Source organism: Anas acuta, chromosome 9, assembly GCF_963932015.1.
Source record: "Anas acuta chromosome 9, bAnaAcu1.1, whole genome shotgun sequence".
Taxonomy (NCBI): domain Eukaryota; kingdom Metazoa; phylum Chordata; class Aves; order Anseriformes; family Anatidae; genus Anas; species Anas acuta.
In genome coordinates this window covers 4,731,846-4,748,788 of record NC_088987.1, presented here as the reverse complement: position 1 = coordinate 4,748,788, position 16,943 = coordinate 4,731,846, and the positions used below count along the sequence as shown (strand labels likewise).

The 16,943-nt window shown below is 42.5% G+C and overlaps 1 protein-coding gene across 3 annotated transcripts; it reads left to right on the top strand.

Annotated features, from left to right (window-relative positions):
* The first annotated feature begins 1,529 nt into the window (after window positions 1-1,529).
* LRRC31 (leucine rich repeat containing 31) lies at window positions 1,530-16,831 on the top strand. 3 transcript variants are annotated; one of them, XM_068691567.1, is made up of 11 exons: window positions 1,530-5,291; window positions 5,734-5,853; window positions 6,447-6,704; window positions 7,950-8,099; window positions 8,505-8,672; window positions 11,174-11,341; window positions 12,208-12,375; window positions 13,142-13,309; window positions 13,849-14,016; window positions 14,983-15,150; window positions 16,352-16,831. In XM_068691567.1, the coding sequence occupies exons 4-11, from the start codon at window positions 8,015-8,017 to the stop codon at window positions 16,669-16,671; spliced, it is 1,413 nt and encodes a 470-aa protein (XP_068547668.1). In that variant the 5' UTR covers window positions 1,530-5,291; window positions 5,734-5,853; window positions 6,447-6,704; window positions 7,950-8,014; the 3' UTR covers window positions 16,672-16,831. The 3 variants fall into 3 exon arrangements, with proteins under 3 accessions (XP_068547668.1, XP_068547667.1, XP_068547669.1); XM_068691566.1 differs by lacking the exon at window positions 5,734-5,853; XM_068691568.1 differs by lacking the exons at window positions 1,530-5,291; window positions 5,734-5,853 and having other exon boundaries at window positions 6,572-6,709.
* The last annotated feature ends 112 nt before the right edge of the window (window positions 16,832-16,943 follow it).

Below are 16,943 nucleotides of genomic sequence, written 5' to 3'. Positions count from 1 at the left end.
TTTTAAACCAGAGGAGTGTTCACAGCAGAGGCACCTGTATTTGTGGCAGCATAGGTAAGGAACAATGTGGTCTGATCAGGAAATCCGAGACAGCTAGGCTGGAAATCCCAAGTTTAATTTTGAACAAGAAGCTGTATCCTATAATTCTGGGATTAGAAACAATAACTGGACTCTACGGTGATGGTGTTGGCTTATAAACATGTGGGATCCTGCTTTTGGAAGAAACTGAAAAATAACCAGAGAAGGGAATGGGCAAAGCTGTGTGTTGGAGTGCCACGGTAATCATCTGACATCTGGGTGCACAGAATGTCCTTTAAGATATAACACTACTTGGGAGTGGGTGAGTCTAAGGGACGAATGAGACATGGCAAACCAATAAGTTCCTTTGAAATCTAAATTGACCAAACACTGTTTGTTGAAAGAATATTTTATTATTATTATTATTTATCTATCTATCTATTTAATTATTCTTTCATTTTGTGTCCCTGAATCAAAATGGTTGGAAATGTCTGGATTTGCAACCGTAGAAGACCTGATTTTTTGTTTGACTAACATAGTCCTAAAGGGAACTGAAAAGTTTTGGTCACGTTTTGCAAACTGACCAGATGCTGAAAGAACAAATCTGTTGGTAAAATTATATTACTAATTCCATGCACACACACCAGAGGTAATGGAAGGTGCACTCTGCCATGCTTGTGTCATCTGTGGAACTTCACTCCTTTCACTCTGGACATGTGTTTGTACATTGTTTTCATATCTGCTTGTTTGGGATTTTTTTTTTTTTTCATTAGCCTATGTATGGATTTAGGGTATTTTTGGTTGTGGAAGGACAAATTGCAACTGCATTGGTATCACACTGAAAAAGAAAAGTGTTGAGTAAACCCTGTCTTTTGAATTAGCTTTTGAAATGATGGCTAGAAATACAGGGATTCAGGTGCTGTCATTTAGGATGACCATAAAATGCTTGACAACCAGCTCGTATATCAGCATAAATGTGCTCTCCAGTCTGAATATGTATTTCCAGGGAGTTCCACAGAATGCAATGGGGTTTCCCTGAACTATCCAGACCCATTGTACCAGATGGTACCGTATGGAAGTAACACTGATCCTTTGACTCTGTTGATTTCTAATTAGGTTTCTAGTAATTAATATAGTTTGCAGGCCTTGCATGAACTCTGCAGATTACCCATTCATGTAAATGATTAACTGAAAGGGGATTACTCCTGGCATAAGTTCAACCAAAAAGAATTTTCCAGCCCTGAAAATCTTCTTTGACAGACTAGTAGGTACTAACAGGGAATAAAATACTAAGTTTGTATTTGTGTAATTCCATTTCAAAAAGGGTGAGTCGATAGAAGAGTGTTAAAAGCATAAGCATGGTGGGTATAAAGATACATATTCTGGGATACATCTTTCAGTTGTGCTTTTTATGGGATCACAATTTCTATGAAATCAAAATGCATATTTAGTGTGAAATAGTAGTTGGAGAAATCTACTTATCATTGCTATTATTTTATAATTCATAAGGTAAATTCTGTCTGTATGGCTAATAATATGTTTTAAAAGTTCAACCCCATGGAAATGCTCTCAGACACAAGGTCTGATTTTTGGGTGGTCCTGTGTGGAGCCAGGAGTTGGACTCAGTGATCCTTGTGGGCCCTTTACAACTCAGGCTGTTCTCTGATTCTGTGATTTTACACTTTGTGTTCAGCAGCTTGGGCAAAAGGCTGAAATTCTCATAACTATAGAACATCAGTGGCAACGAGGGACACGTCGTGGCTCTGCTCACGACCAGTTCACCCAGCACGTGCACTTGCAAGATGATCCTGCTGAGTGTGCGGCCCCTTTAGCTCAGGCAGAGTCCACCTTTGCATGTCAGCATCGTAGCTCCATAACTTTACTTTTTGTTATGTTTTAAAGCGTAAAAGTACAATGAAAACTCAAAATCTCCCTCAGCCTTTCCACCCATGAAAAGCTATCCTGAGTTTAGGGGGTCTGTTTTAAGGTTATTAGAGGAAGATACATTTTTGAACCCAACGTTTTCTCTGGTTTAGCATATTCTCAGTGCCTTTTCCAACATCTCCTGTGATCAGCCTATACATAAATACTGAGTGAGGCGATTGGCTTTGGTTTTCATAACCCAGTGAAATCTATTTTAAACAGCTGCCTCAGGACCGACTGTGGGCTGATACATTGGAAGGTCAAATGTTTATTTTGTGGAAAACGATGAGAATACTTGGGCACTTTGGACCAAATTTAATCCTCAGGCACACACACTGATCTCAGTGCAGGGCAGTCTGGAATGGGTTTGCTCCGGGGAACTGTCAGCATTACACAACATTTCTGATGGTGTGAGACACAGAATCGCCTGGGTGTAGGCAGTCTGCATCCAGTCAGTGGGTGACACAGATACCGTGGGGCTGGTGACATACCGGCAGCACCAGCTGAAAGCTTCACAGCTATGGAGACGAGTTATAGGGGGTTGGAACTGAGAAAAGGTGGAGGATGGAGAAAGGGAAGAGACAGAGCAGGAGAGGGAGCTGTGGGGAGTACGGCGTGGTCTGCCAGGGAAAGGTGAGCCAGGTACTGGAGCAGGCCCAGCACCAGCTAACCTGGCACTGGCCGAGTCAGCAATGCCAGGAAGCATTTTTCCATCCAATTTCTTGGCCCATGCGATGCCTGCTTCACCAAGGCAGCCCACAGCAGATCGAGCCAAGCAGGAGCCCAGCACGGAAGCTGCTGCAGGCAGTGACATTCATGCAGAAGGTGGGAAGAGAGCAGCAGAGGTGCGTGCTAGGGGAAGGGAGGAAGAAATAGCATCGTAGTGACTCAGTCCCCTCCTACAGAGAGTGCTGGCTGCGCCGGGAGGGAGCAAAACTGGGAAAGGAGCTGCCTTAGGGGGAAGTAAACAAGGGGCACTGTGTTACTGCATGCTACAGGACTCAACATTAACAATCCCTAGCGGATAAATACCCAAAGACATTACATTCTGTGTAAATATTGAGCCAAATGCCTTCCTGGTATAACCACAGTGATTGAACTATAGCAAGCATTCTGTTATTGTAGCCAGGTGCTTGGGGGGTTCATTTTCTTTAATGGAGAAAAAGGGGCATTGAAAACTGAGTTGCTACCTTGCTTGAGTTTCATTGAAAGACACCCAACTGAAGGGAGAGGAAATCCCCAAAATGATACTCGGTGATTAAGTACATAGAATATAGGATTTCAGTGTTTGCAAATCCTTTTTTTCAAATGAACTTGTGGCACTAATCCTCTAATGGCATTATTTCTTTGGAATATATGCCGGATTAAGGAGTCACAATGAGGCAAAGTACAAAAATCCACATTAATCTCTCACCAGTGGATGCTGTGTGGGATGCAACTTTAACTGTTTTGTTCCAAAATCGGTTCTGTCGCTATCTCTGCCCCAGGTCTACCCAGAGGGAGGTACAGATATAAACACATGTGACACTGAGCACTTGGCAGATGGTCACTCACCGTATCGCTGGATACAAAGGGGAAGGCGTTTATTATTTTTAAACTGCAAAAGCTGAGCCTGCCCATGACGGAGGGCAGGCAGTAGATGCACGGCTCCGTGGGGCAGGAGCAGGACAGCTCCTCAGCAGCACGGCGTGGAGGAGACAACACCCGATGTGGCACAGCCTGGGCTTGGTCTGCCAGCTAGTGGGGGCCAGGCTGGGACTGCCATCATGGTATGTTGCATGTTCTGGGCACACCCTGCCTGTTGCGAAGGATTTAACACACTTAAGGACTTCCCTGGTCCCAAGGAGCAGAGCTTAGCAGATATTCCCCTGCCACCTTCCTGCCGAGCTGCAGTGGGCATCGAGCACCACAGGCACGGACAGGGGTTGCCTTGCATCCGTCTCATCCCTGGCCATTCCTTTGTCAAGCACAGCGTGGAAAATGGAAAGGGGACAGCCAACACTACAACCGACTTGGAGATCCTTCCTGGTTGGGAGTAGAAGTGTGACCCTGTTCCTGCAGGGAAAGGCTGCCCACCACACTGTTCTGTGCATCTTTTCCTACCGTAATCATTTCCCCGTGTAGTACGTCTCACAGGCAGGAGGATTTTCCTGCTGTGCACTTTAAGTTTCTCTCCTTAAATCTGATCCTGTTGGCTCCTGGCAGCAGCCGTGCCTCGTTCAGCCGGGTCTGAATCATTCCTGCGTTGACACACTGAGTCAAGCTGTCCCCAGGCTGCTGTCTGCTCGGCTGCTTTCCCTGAACCATTGGGTTTATTGCCCAGCGTTATCGCTCCCCACCAAAGCACTCCACTTTGCATATGTCTCTGGTGTGTACATAGCAGAGGAAGGCCCAAAGCTTTTAAGGAAGTGTGAGTGGTGTTGGAACAGGTGCAGAGCCGGGAGAGCAGGAAATGGAGATTCTGCCCCGTAAGGGGAGACGAGAAGTATTTGGGTGGCTTAGGCTATGTAAGAGAAGACAGCATAGGTTATAAAAAATCACTGAAGCCAAACAGACTCAGGAGAAGTGACCACGAGCACGTTTAAACTGGAAAATGTGACGCTTACTGTCAGAGATCTCAGATTCTAGGGCAGATAGTATAGGTATAGGGCGGTATGTATATATGACGTGTAACCTGATTGCCCATAAAGCTGTGTCATGCTGCTGCCTACAAGCAGCCTGCATGGGACGGCACAGCAGGACCTCTCCCCTCCTGTCTCGTTGCCCTGAGGTGCCAGGAGTGAGCTGTGCGGGTGCCTTTCTCCTACAGAGCTCTGCAACGCCCGGTGACACGGCACGCAGGGCTTTGCTCAGCCTCCAGCAGCCCTTCGGAGAGGTATGGACAAAAGGGGTGGGAAAACAAAGAGCTTTTCTTCAGGTGCCCTGCAACCTGATCTGTGAGGTGGCTCGGCCCCTGCCAGCAGCAGCTGTCAGGCCAGGCAGTGGTTAGGGTGCAGCGTCGAGGGCTGTGCTGCCGCTTCCTGGCTTCTCACCCGTCGCTGGCCCGAGCTGGGACATGGTCTGGGCGTTCAGGTGGCTTCTCAGCTCTCTCCCCAGCAAGAAGAGGCCGTCTGATTTCTTCAGGAGACCGTGAAGGAGAACTGAGGCAGCAGGAAGGAGCCCGCAGAGCTGTCGTGCAGAACTGCTGCTGCCAGGTTGGTGAAGACAGAAACTCTTGAAAGAAAAGTATGTGGAAAGTCCTGTTAGGGAGAGGAGCGAGGTCTGGGTTGCATGTCGTGGCTCTCTTCTGCAAGCCCTGAGAGTGCTGCAAATGTGAAACAATTCCTCAAGTGTACCAATGGAAAAAACAGGTATGTGTTTGTGTCTGTTTAGAATAACACTGTTCTACAGCACGAAAAGCAGCAGGCGTGAAAACCAGCACTGCTTTGCAGACCAGGAATTGTGCCTGTACATCTCTGTGCTTTGCTTTGAACAATGTCTGTGCTTTATTTGAGAAATACAGCTGCGGTAGGCTATTGAGAGCAAGCTTAACACAATGCATCAGGTTTTTGTAAGTGCTCTCTGCCCTTGAACACTTGTATCAAAGCAGATATCTTCCAGCGTGAGAAAAAACACATACGTGGATGCTGCTGCTGCCAGCGACGTTGTATTTAACAGTTATTAAAGTGATTGAGTTTGTGTGCTCTGGGGATGGCAGTGGATGGCGCGAAGAGTTCAGTGTGCAGGTCTGCACCAGGGGCTGTGAGCACAGGAATCAGCTCATGAGCCCTGACCCACGTCCTTCCCCTGCAGTACCTGGCACACAGGAGGGCTCAGTACGTCCCCCTTCCACCCAGGCTTCACGCAGCAAAATCAATGATTGCCTGCTTGGTTTGCATGAGTCACTGCCCGGTTAAAAGCATGTGTGTGCAGGTAAGTGCTAGAATTAGGCCTGGAGAAAGAGTGTTATATTAACATTTAGAGAAAGACAAAGCAGCTCAGAGTCAGCAGATGATGATATGGTTTGTGTAGCATAAATAGAAATAAGGAAATAATATATAAAAATTATTAATAAAGTTTAATTTACGTGTCAATTAGTCACTAAAATTGAGGTCATTATAGCACTGAACTTTTTCAGACAAGTTGTCTGAGGGGGTCTTGTTTTTTTTTTCCAGCATTGGCACACTCCCAGTGTTCAGAGCTGCAATATCTGGTTGTTTTGTGCACTATCACTGCAGCTTTGCTCTAAGGTTAATGGGGTTTCATTTGCTTGTTCCACCCCGAGCTGGGAGAGCGTGACATTGTTTGGGCAAAGATGTCCTTGTGCTCCCTGCTGCACACCTCCTCCTCTCACCTTCCTTTGGAAGGAGGGGAAATGAGTTCAGAGACTGGTCCACAAAACAGTGATAGTGATATTGGTGTGGAGGGGATGGTAGGAAATTCTCAGTGCACCTGCTGCTATGAAAGAGGGTAAGGAAGAGTGAATGTTAATAAAGCTAATTCCTTCTCTGCTGATCCCCCCAAAGGAGACATTCAGGGCTGCCAGACCAAGAATGACGAGGCCATCCCGAAGAGCTCCCCATTTGACTTTGTTATAAAACAGTTCCAAGGGAAGAGATCCTCTTCTGGGAAAAGAAAAGAGCAGCCTTCTGCCATCAAAAAATTCTTCAGTGGCTTTGACTTTGGGAAATCTGAAGGCAAGGATGGAGGGGAAACTGAAGAAACAGAAAAAAACAACTCCAGTGCTGAAGATCAGAGTGAGAAGCAAGATCTCTCTTTAGACGGTAATGTTGGTACAGTAGAGAAATCCACGTGCATGTGTGTACATTTTAATTTCATAGAGAATCATGTGCTTTTCTTGCTAGCCCAGATGTTGTATTTGCTGCCTGTAATTTATTCTTTAGCCAGAATTTGCTTCTGATTGAAACATTATGAAGGATGTGCCATCTGACTTAATAGGTCCCAAGCAAGGAGTGGGACCCATGTTGCTGAGGAGGGATAAAGCTTTGGGGTGACCTCCCTCTTGATTTCCAATGTGAGAGGTCAGTGCTGGAGTCAGCTCATTAGCTGCAGAGCTTATTTGGTTTCAAAGCCAAGCTTTGAGCAGTAGCTTGGCTTGTTGTATTTAAGATTGGTCTCTGTCCACCCTGCTGCTAAAGCAATCTGAAGACAACAAGAGCAGATGTCTCCTACCCATGGCACTCGTGAGGGGGAGGGGAAGGCAATGGAGGTTCGTTATGAGTCTCATTTTGTGCACACAAGAGTACTCTTTGCATCCACACCAGAGAAAATGAAGGTTTTTTTAAAAAGGTGCTGGAAGGTGAGGTTTAAAATCCCATCCTTTGTCCTGAGAGTTGTAGGTAGGTTGGGGAAAACAAGGAGGGGGCAGCTATTGTGAGTGGAGTTACTGTTTTGTGTAGTTTGGGGCTGTTTGATTGTTTGTTTCTTTTCCAGCTACGGACATGAGATGAAATTACCAGTTTTTTAAAGGATTTAGTAAAGAATGTAAATGCAATTTTCCTTTCTGTACAAACTGTGCGGGGGAAGAATGTAAGGAAAGCAGGAACTGCCTTAAGCAGACAATGTATGAAAATGAACACAAGCTGTTCCAAGGCAGAAGATCACTACGCAACTGCAGGGCCACTTGGTTCTCACTGTCCAAGTGCAGACTGTACTCCAGCAATATGGCATGCAGAGGTGGTTGTATGACGTGCATCCGGAATAGCTGCAGCCCTGAGTTTTGCAAGAATTTAATGTGCTTGAACTAGTGGTGCAAACACCCACTGGCATAGGTAGCATGGAGATGTGCGAGGAAGACTCTTTTCTCATTGTGCACCATGAGCTTTGTGCTGATCTGATCTACAGTGATCTTATCACTCAGGTTGTTGGCCCATATTGACCAAAAATAGAACCCATTTTACTGGCAGGTTCAGTTCATTTTGTAAAGTCTTCACCTGGCAGCCACAGACAGGTTTTACATGCTGGGTTAGTTGCAGGGGTAACCAGGACCCTATTTCTTTGTTACTCAGATGGACCTTCACATCCCATTTCTGAAGCAGAGTCACCATCTGGTGAGCAGAGATTTAACCAGTTCATGCAGAAACTGGGAAAGAAACCTGACAGCAAGAACCTGGATCTGAACAATTGTGCATTAAGTGCAGCAGATGTAACAGAGCTGGGTAAATACGCATTTTACTCAACTAGACACTTCATATATTTCTTTAATTCTTATTTGCCTGCTCAGTTGTTCGCTCTCCTCTTTTTCTTTCCCTTTCTTTTATATCAGGCTTGGCTTTATTTAACATTCCATCTGGTGGTTCCAACCTTCTGAGAAATGTTAATTAATGAGTTATATTAATTATGTAATATATATAAATATTAAAACCACGCAAGTCTGTGAAGCTGGAGAATGTCCTTATGCTTAAACTACTGATAAGAAAATACAGAATGTCATGATTTTCTAGTGCTGTACTGGTTTTAGAAAGCATCTCTGTATTAAGATGTATTCACATGCAGGGTTTGCAGATAACATGCAAACAGAATGCATTTTTTCTTGTCTTTTCTTTTTTTTTTTTTTTCTTCAGCTTCTTTACTGCCATTTCTCCCAGAGCTGGAGGAGATCAGCCTGTCCTGGAATGGTTGCGTTGGAGGGACTCTGAAAACCCTCACTGTGCAGCTCCATCATGTGAATCTGTTACGAGTCCTTCGACTTAACAACTGCAGGCTGACGGCTGAGGATGTCACCTCCTTAGGTATGGGATGGAATTTGCATTTACTTCCAGACAGCTTGGGTGTAATGTAATCCACCTCGTCTCGTCTCTTACCATGCCCTGCCTCTGCTGCTTCCACACTGGACAAAATAAACTCCTGCTGTGGAAGGTTAGAAAGAAGTTGGGTTTATGCACGACCTCATACATTGGAGTGGCTCTGCCAAGTTCATTGCTCAGATTGTGAAGCTGTATCATTAAGAAGGGAACAGAATTCAGTCCCATTTGGAGAAAAGCATGTTTTCCATCTGGATTAGTATTTTTTTGGCTACTTTTGATATCTAATGGTAGGCAGAAGAACTGAAACAAGCTGTCAGTCATAATAGGGTCAGCTTAGGACTTCGTGCTGCAGGCCAGATGCAGCGCTCATCACAAAATACTTGATGGTCTTTTGGAGGAGTCTTAAAACCAGAAGTGCTGCCTCAGAGCTTTATGACTTGTTTTTGTGAGTCTGGGAGAAACTTATTCTTCTGCTTACTTCTTTGCTTGGAGTGCCTGCAGCCCTACTTTTGCAAAGCAGGAGATGTAAAGGTTTTAACAGCGGTGTTATGCACTCAGGTCCTGATGCTGAGTCACTTACCTCTGGGCCTGGAGTTTACTACTGGGGTGGGTCTGTGATACTTATCTGAAAGAAGGGCAAACTCAACCAACTAAGTTATTCTAGAAACCTGCTGTTTATTTTGCAAGGTCTGAAAACTGGTCTGAGTTTGAAGGCTGTTTTTTTCTGTCATTCAAATCAATTTTTTTTTCCAGGAAATATTCAGAAATAAAGCAACATATATGGTAATAGCTCAAAAGTGGGTCATGCTATCTGTTGGGGAGGAAAAATCCATCTTTGCAAAAGCTGGTGAAAATAATTGGTCTGTTTCTGATGAGGGCAAAAGCTGTGTTTCATTTTCTATTGGATTTTTTCAAACATTTCTTTCTTTTTCAGCCCCCTTTCTCATACTTTCTTTTCTCTTTGAGTTTTATTGGTTATATTTTCAACTAATTTATTCTGCCTTGTTCTTCCATGCTGTTTCCTTCCCCCTTGGCTCGGTCTCTGCTGAGACAGACACAAAACTGATCATAGGATTTGAATTTGCAGTCAAAATTTGATTCCCTTGAGATGTGGAATGACAACAGTCTGTTTGCATTGATCTGCCTGCGATTTTAAAAATAACACACATGTTTAGGCCAGTACTGCCTGTTTGACCTTGTCCATCCATCTGTGGAAATACAGCCATCTGTGGAATCTGTGTATTCTGCTTGGAAATAAATGCCTCAGATATAACCATAATATCAACCTCTCCTATCTGATTGCTCTGAGCTGTGACTGTAAGAGGTGGTAGGAAGCCATTCCTGAAGTTATAGTCCATTATTTATCTTCTGGGTGGAAAATGTGTCTGGAATGCTACTTCCCACATCAAACAGAAACAGGCTGTGCTGCAGTGAGAAAGCCATTTCTCAGCTGTAGAGCATTGCTCAATATTCAAGATTGAGGAAACCACTTAAAATAAATGAAAGGAAAAAAAAAGATAAAAATTAAGATGTATTTTTCTCTCAATCCTGGATGTTCACTTATAACAACAGAAATCATTATTTTTGTATCAAAAATCTTTTGTGAGGAATTAGTTATGAAAACACACAGACAAGAAATGTTCTTATTATTAAAATTCAATCTCAGTTTTTAGGTTGATGACAAGACTTTGGATCAATGATTTATATGTGACACTTTGAAATTTCATTTGCATATGGTCTGATTTATTTAAATGGGGTTAGAAGAATGTACATCTGCCTCTCCCCGCCGCAAAGCAATTTAGGAAGTTGGATTTTGCAGTGGATATTAGTGTTGCAAAGAAGCACTTACACAGTTCCAGTTGACTGGTGCCAAGTCTGGAAAAGGGTAATTTTTCTGAATAGAGTCAAAATTGGTGCTGTCTGCCTTGAAATCCTGGGAAAGTTAGTTTGGGTCAAAACAATGCTTAAATGCTTATCTTGATTCCTTATGAAGTGAGTTGGAAATTCCTGCCAGAATCAAACCTTTTAAATTTCAGAAATAGCTATGAGAGGACTTCTTTCATCCCATCCAAAATGACCTGTGGATGCAGTACAGAGGATACTGGAAGCTTGCCAAATTAAATAAGGAAAAACTATACAGGACAGTAAATTTAGACTTGTTGCTTCCCTGCAGACTAGACTTTCTGGGCCGTGGCACAAGCTCTGCAATGATAGGCAGTCTGATGAGTATTTGGGAGCCCGGATAAATATCAGGTCTGCGTGTGCTGTGACAGTAACTTGTGGTCTATACTGCTCCTTAGACAAGGTGAGAGTTTATACAATGTTGTTGCAGTAGCATGGCATACACCAATTTTCCTATCAAACCATATAAAATATAATTTGAGAATTAAATGGCCAACTTTCCCCTTTTATGTATTCAAAACCTGTATTTTTTCCTTGCATTGAAATTGATCTTTAGAATGAATCATCTTGGACTTCTGTTACAGGAGAGGCATTTGAAATTGTTCCTCAACTTGAAGAACTGGATTTATCATGGAACAGTAATATAGGTGGAAAACTATCACTCCTGACAAAAAAACTCCCAAAAGGATGCAAGATAAAACTTCTGAGAATGACAGATTGTAACCTGACAGCAAAGGATGGAGAATCCCTTGGTAAGTGTATCCACATAGCTAGACTGAACAACTGGCTTCACAAAAACGTAACTCATTTGAGTTAGATGATGGCTGTATTCAGGTCAGTATTAGTTGAGAGCAATTTATTTCATGTTTCATGTTATACCACTATTTACCACACAGTATTGATATTTAATGCACTTCCTTCCAAAGAGGAGTGTTTTTCTTCCTAACCACGTGAGGGAGAATTGAGCGGAAGAATAACTGGGTCTAAACCGCAGTCTGGCTGGCCCAGTGGTCCACGATTGTTGCATCCTTTGAGACCCTAGCAAGTCTTGTACACCAGCACTTCCAACACTGATTACTTGAAGTTAAACAGCTGAATATGTAGTTAGCCGTGGGATGGAAAGGAAAGACTGAGGGGTAGGAGTTTAGGCTGAGCTGGCATTCAGTTGCCATTCCTCCCCTCTTTCCTTTTACCATAGCTTAATCCTTTGTGGTCTTTTGATCTGATTCCGTATTTTAAGAGATTTTCTCCCTAAAAAGAATTCCCTGTGCTCTGTTCTGATCTCCAGTGCAGGACATGTCTCATATGAAACATATAATTCTATATCTTTTCATTATAAATTTTTCATTCCCTTTGTATTCCTGTCTTTTATTCCCCTGTATTTTTTCTTACCGTCTTTCATGATTTTTTTCATATAGATTTTTCAGAGATTTTCTTGATTCCTATCCAATTCCTGTTTTGATGTATTTTTTGGTAGAACAGAAACTGAATAAGTCTAAACCACACATATAGGCAAACCCAGCATGCCTCTTCCTGTTTGTCAGGGTGTTATTTTTTTCTAGGGTTCATCTGTATGTTCCATAAAATTACCAATTCTGTTTTTGTTTTTGTTTTCCAGCTGAAATGCTAACTGTGATCCCAAACCTTGAAGTATTAGATCTCTCTATCAACAAACACATTGGCTGCAGCATGAAGGTCATTGCTCAGGATCTGAAAAATGTGCCTGGCCTCAGAGAGTTAAACTTGCACATGTGTGGATTAAAGCACGACAGCCTCCAGGGCTTAGGTTAGACTTTACATTCAGAAAGACTTTCATTCTGAATAAACTGTACATCTGAAACCCATTTAAGAAAGGCAATGAGGTGGGGTTTTGCTGAAGGTTCAGCAGTATTAATGGGCAATCGTTATTTGCTGTTTGAGGATTGATAAAAGACTGCAGAGACTTTCAGCAGGAGTTAGCATTTATCTTCCCTGAGCTTGAACATTGCAAAAGTCAGTGGGGAGAGTCACCTTCCATGCCATTTATCTGAGACACATCTCAGGGTGGATTAATGGCCCTCTGGACATGCGTCCTCTCTCTCCAGACAGGACATAGGCAAGGGCACAGACCAGCAAGCTAACTTTTAAAGAGCTAATCCTGCTCTCAGAGGGGAATCCAAATTTACCATTTTCACTTAATGAGTGTCCAGTGAAGCCGTATGAAATGGGCTTATTATCTGTGGCTCTCCCTAGTGGAGGTCTTGTCCGTAAGACAAAACAACTGGCACCAATTTGCACTTCCAGTCATCATTTCAGCAACATGTTGACTGAATGGATCTGGGGGATGAATTACCTCACCTTCACCTGCTCTTTTAGAGAAGGATGGAGTTGCATGGATGGGGAAGCTTTGCAGTATCACTGTGTGTCTGCTGTGTTTATACATCGAAGCTTAGTGTAAGAGCTTTGACTTCAATAGCTTGTGCAAACTTTGACATTAAAGTAAATAAACGCTAAAGCTGTGATCTGTGCTATTGCAGCAGCCAGTGACCAGCACGCTGCCTTTTCCATTTCAGATGCTGCCTTACAGCACCTTGCAGAGCTAAGAAAATTAGACATATCATGTAACAAAGAGATTGGTGGTAGCTTCAAAGACGCAGCAGCTCATTTGGCCAACTTGAAAAATCTTGAAGTGCTTGATCTCCACCAGTGCTGTGTAACAGAAGAAGATGTGACTGTTTTGTGTAAGGACATTTTAAGGAAATTCTTTACAAATGTATGGTTGTGACTTCTGAAAACATCTCAAAGGCATGAGAGAATCTGCCCAACCTAGTCTAACAGATCTCAGTACAGTTTTTGTTAGGCAGCTCTGGAAGTGCTTTATTTTTAAGGTATTGTACACTCACTAAAATCAATAGAGAATAATCACATTAATATAGTTCCAGTTAGCAGTGACGATATATTTTGGAAATAACCCCCATCTCATTTAATGTTAAATTCCCTACTTTTCCATCTAGGAATTTCAACCAGGGAAATTTCAACAGGAAGCTGTGTCTTGACAACCTTCCATACGCTGCGTAATACCTAATTTCTTAAACATTCCTACTGAAAATGTCAAGGCTGTTTGTGGAGTAAAACATTACTCATCAGACCTTTGAGTGTCAAAACTTGGCCATCACTTTTGGATTGATTTATAAAGAAAAGTAATGATGTCAGTCAAATTTATAACTACATATTTGTCCTAGATCAGTGACTGTCTAACAAATAATTAATGTTTTCAAAGCCCAGGTGATACCTTTACTCTCCAGTCTTCAAGAGCTGAATTTATCCTCGAATAAAAATGTAGGAGTCTCATCTGCTCCTCTTCTTGGCAGACTCAGATTTTTACCAAATTTGAAATCTGTGGCCATCAGCAATTGTGGTTTAGGTGAAGAGTCCTTTTCATCACTAGGTAAGAATGTTTTTTTAAAGTGTGTCTATCCTCAGTGTCTTGTTGTGGGATAAAGATCTTAATTCTGTTGGCTGAACTCCAGAGATAATAGTTACGTTATACTACATGTGTATGTCCTGAGTAGAAAAGTAATTGTCTCTGCTCTGGTTGCCTTGTGATGAAACCAGTGCTTTGTGGGAGTTGGTTGCAAGGGAAGATCATTGTATCTCTTCCCCCGTTACACCTGCCTGGATGAAGTCCTTTGAGTCCTTTGTCTGATAGTGAGCTTTCATATACTGTCTAACATCAGAAGAGGAGGCGGCAGAACAAGGTTTTATATTATGCTGGAATTACAGTTTGGTTGTAAGACTGCAATTATTACATTTATAACAGAGGGATCTGTTAGTTATTGTGCATTGTACAGTTCTGGTATATTTTGTGCTGTTTATTGGTGACATTGAAACCCATCGTAAAACTCGACTTCCTTCAGCAAAAGCAGCATCAAGCTGAACTGTTGTGAGGTCCCCACAGGAAGAGCACAATATTGATATCATTACAATTATGTAAGGATGACATCATGGAAATCAGTGCTGACAAAAGATACAGTGCATTTTGCCTTCCAAAGTGAATTACAGTAAAAAAAATTGCTGGTTTTAAATGGATTTAAAATGTTGTAAAAATGAGCAGTTCTACTAAATAGACTTCAGTGGGATGAGATTGTAAACGTAAAGAGAAAGGCAAGAAAACTCTTTGGAGTCCTTAAAGACCCTTGTTACATTGTTTAATGAGCATAGGAGGTATGTTTGGGAGATTTTTTTGAGGGGTGAGGGGGTTGGTCTGACTTTTATTAAGACAAAATAAATCATTCTAAGCACAAGTAGGCAGCCTATTAGGAGCTTATTTGCAGGTGAATTGCCGGTGAGGTGTCTATTGAGGCCATGTTGTTTTCTCTTAGTAAGCAGAAGTTGCTGCTCTTAATCTTTTCAGCTGAGGCCGCCCTTCACCTTCCTGAACTGGAGATATTAGACCTTTCTTGGAATAAGTGCGTTGGTGGCAACCTAAAGCTGCTTTTGGGAGCACTAAAGCTTGCAAGAGAGATTCAAGTGTTAAGACTGAGCAGCTGTAACTTGGTGGCGGAAGATTTGGCACTTCTAAGTACGTATGACATGGTATTTACTAGCAGTCAAGGAGCCAGTGCATGTAGACCACAATTCAGAAGGGACTTGTTCCATGTGCTGAGCACGTTTTTGCATAAATCAAATGAAAAGATGGAAAATACAGCAGTATTTTTCCCGGAAAGGGTTTTCATTTTGCTGAAAGCTGTGTGCCCTGTTACATGCACAGTGCAAAACCTGAAAATGATAAAAATGCAAGGAATCACCCTCACAGTTTTATGTATTAATACAAAACTGCAGCACTTGGAAAAAATGTAGGGTTTGAGTCTGTTTTTTATATCAGATGTTTAAAGCTGCCACTGAGGAGTTTTATTTTGCTCAATTGCTCTTTTTGGGTTAGTAATTTATGAGAAATGTACATGCTGACAGCTAGTAAAGCAGGCACTACCAGCTCTCAGTCCATTAGGTATGTTTCTAGAGTCAAACAGTTGTGGGAGAATTAAAATAGAAATATTTAACCTACTTCTCAGCAGCTGCTAAGAAACTCTGGAAAATGGGAACCCAATGAAGGAATAAATTTCAGGATCCTTTTAAAGAAACCTATATATTTTAAAGCCATCCCTGTGATTCTGTGGGCTCACAGGTTCTGAGTGTCTGAAATTGGCAATAGCTGTGCAATAAGTGTTAAGGCCCTGTAATCTGAAGGCTGGTGGAATAAAGCCTGAACATTTTGACTTTACAAACATCAGCCTTGACGGGTGGCTCTTTTGCTAATTATACATTAATGATCCCAGCTCCCTTTAGGGTATATTAGGTCCATTACCCTCCCGTAGTGAGAGGTGGATGTTGTAATCATGCATCCTTACAGAGTTTTGCTTTTCTCTTTCTAAATCTCCCTGTAGAGCCTGCCTACCTATTTTAATTAGCACTTCATATAACCTCCAACTGACTCAGAGGTGTTTGGGTAGCCATACAATTTTAACCTGACACTTTTGTTCCCTTTGAATTGTCTGTGTTTTAAATATTGTACACACCTTCAGCTGTGATAAAACAGTCTTTCTGAGAACAACAGCAAGTGATTGGCACATTGTATGCTGCCGAGGAGTTGATTGCTGTTCTGCTGTTCGACTGCAGAAAGGTTCTAAATAATATGGTATTAAAATACTCCTCTTCTTACTTATAAGCTTTTAAAGCAATTGCTGGGATGTATTGATTGTGTTTGTGTGTGTCATTTCTTGCAGCGTTGCTGACGCAGGATGGCCATCTAGCCAGGCTACGGAAGCTGGATCTGAGTTATAATAACAGCATCTCTGACGAAGGGTGGATGGTTTTCTGTCGCGGCTTAGCAGCATTCAAAGAACTCTCAGAGCTGGATGTCAGCCTTCGCCCCTCGTCCTGCCGTGACTGTGGGACGTGGTTCAGTGAGCTGCTAGCAGCACTGACAAAGCTGCCTGCATTGGCAGAGCTGGGGATGCAAAGATGGGTCCTTTCAGAGTCACAGCGGCAACAACTGGAAAGCTTTAATCAAGACAACAAGAGAAACATTCGTTTTGACTGCTGATGGAGGTTGGAGGTTCCTGGAAAGCCTTTCACAAACAGCATATGAACCGAGCATTGTGTGTCTTTGACTTAGAAAACTGCCCAGTTTTGAGTAATCTCTTCTCATGAGAGCTCTTGAAATAGTTCCAGAATTATATAAAACAGTTATTTAACCTTCTGCAGACACAGATCCTTCCATTTATTAACATATTCTTTCAGATTCTCTGAGCCATGCTTATGCTGCTATGGTGACACTACTATATATGCCTAATCTTGTGAATACTACAATGACTG

Coding starts and splice junctions, on each gene's coding strand:
- LRRC31 (XM_068691566.1), top strand. Junction 6,705..7,949: donor GCAAGATCTCTCTTTAGACG/GTAATGTTGGTA, acceptor TTTGTTACTCAG/ATGGACCTTCACATCCCATT. Junction 8,673..11,173: donor TGAGGATGTCACCTCCTTAG/GTATGGGATGGA, acceptor CTTCTGTTACAG/GAGAGGCATTTGAAATTGTT.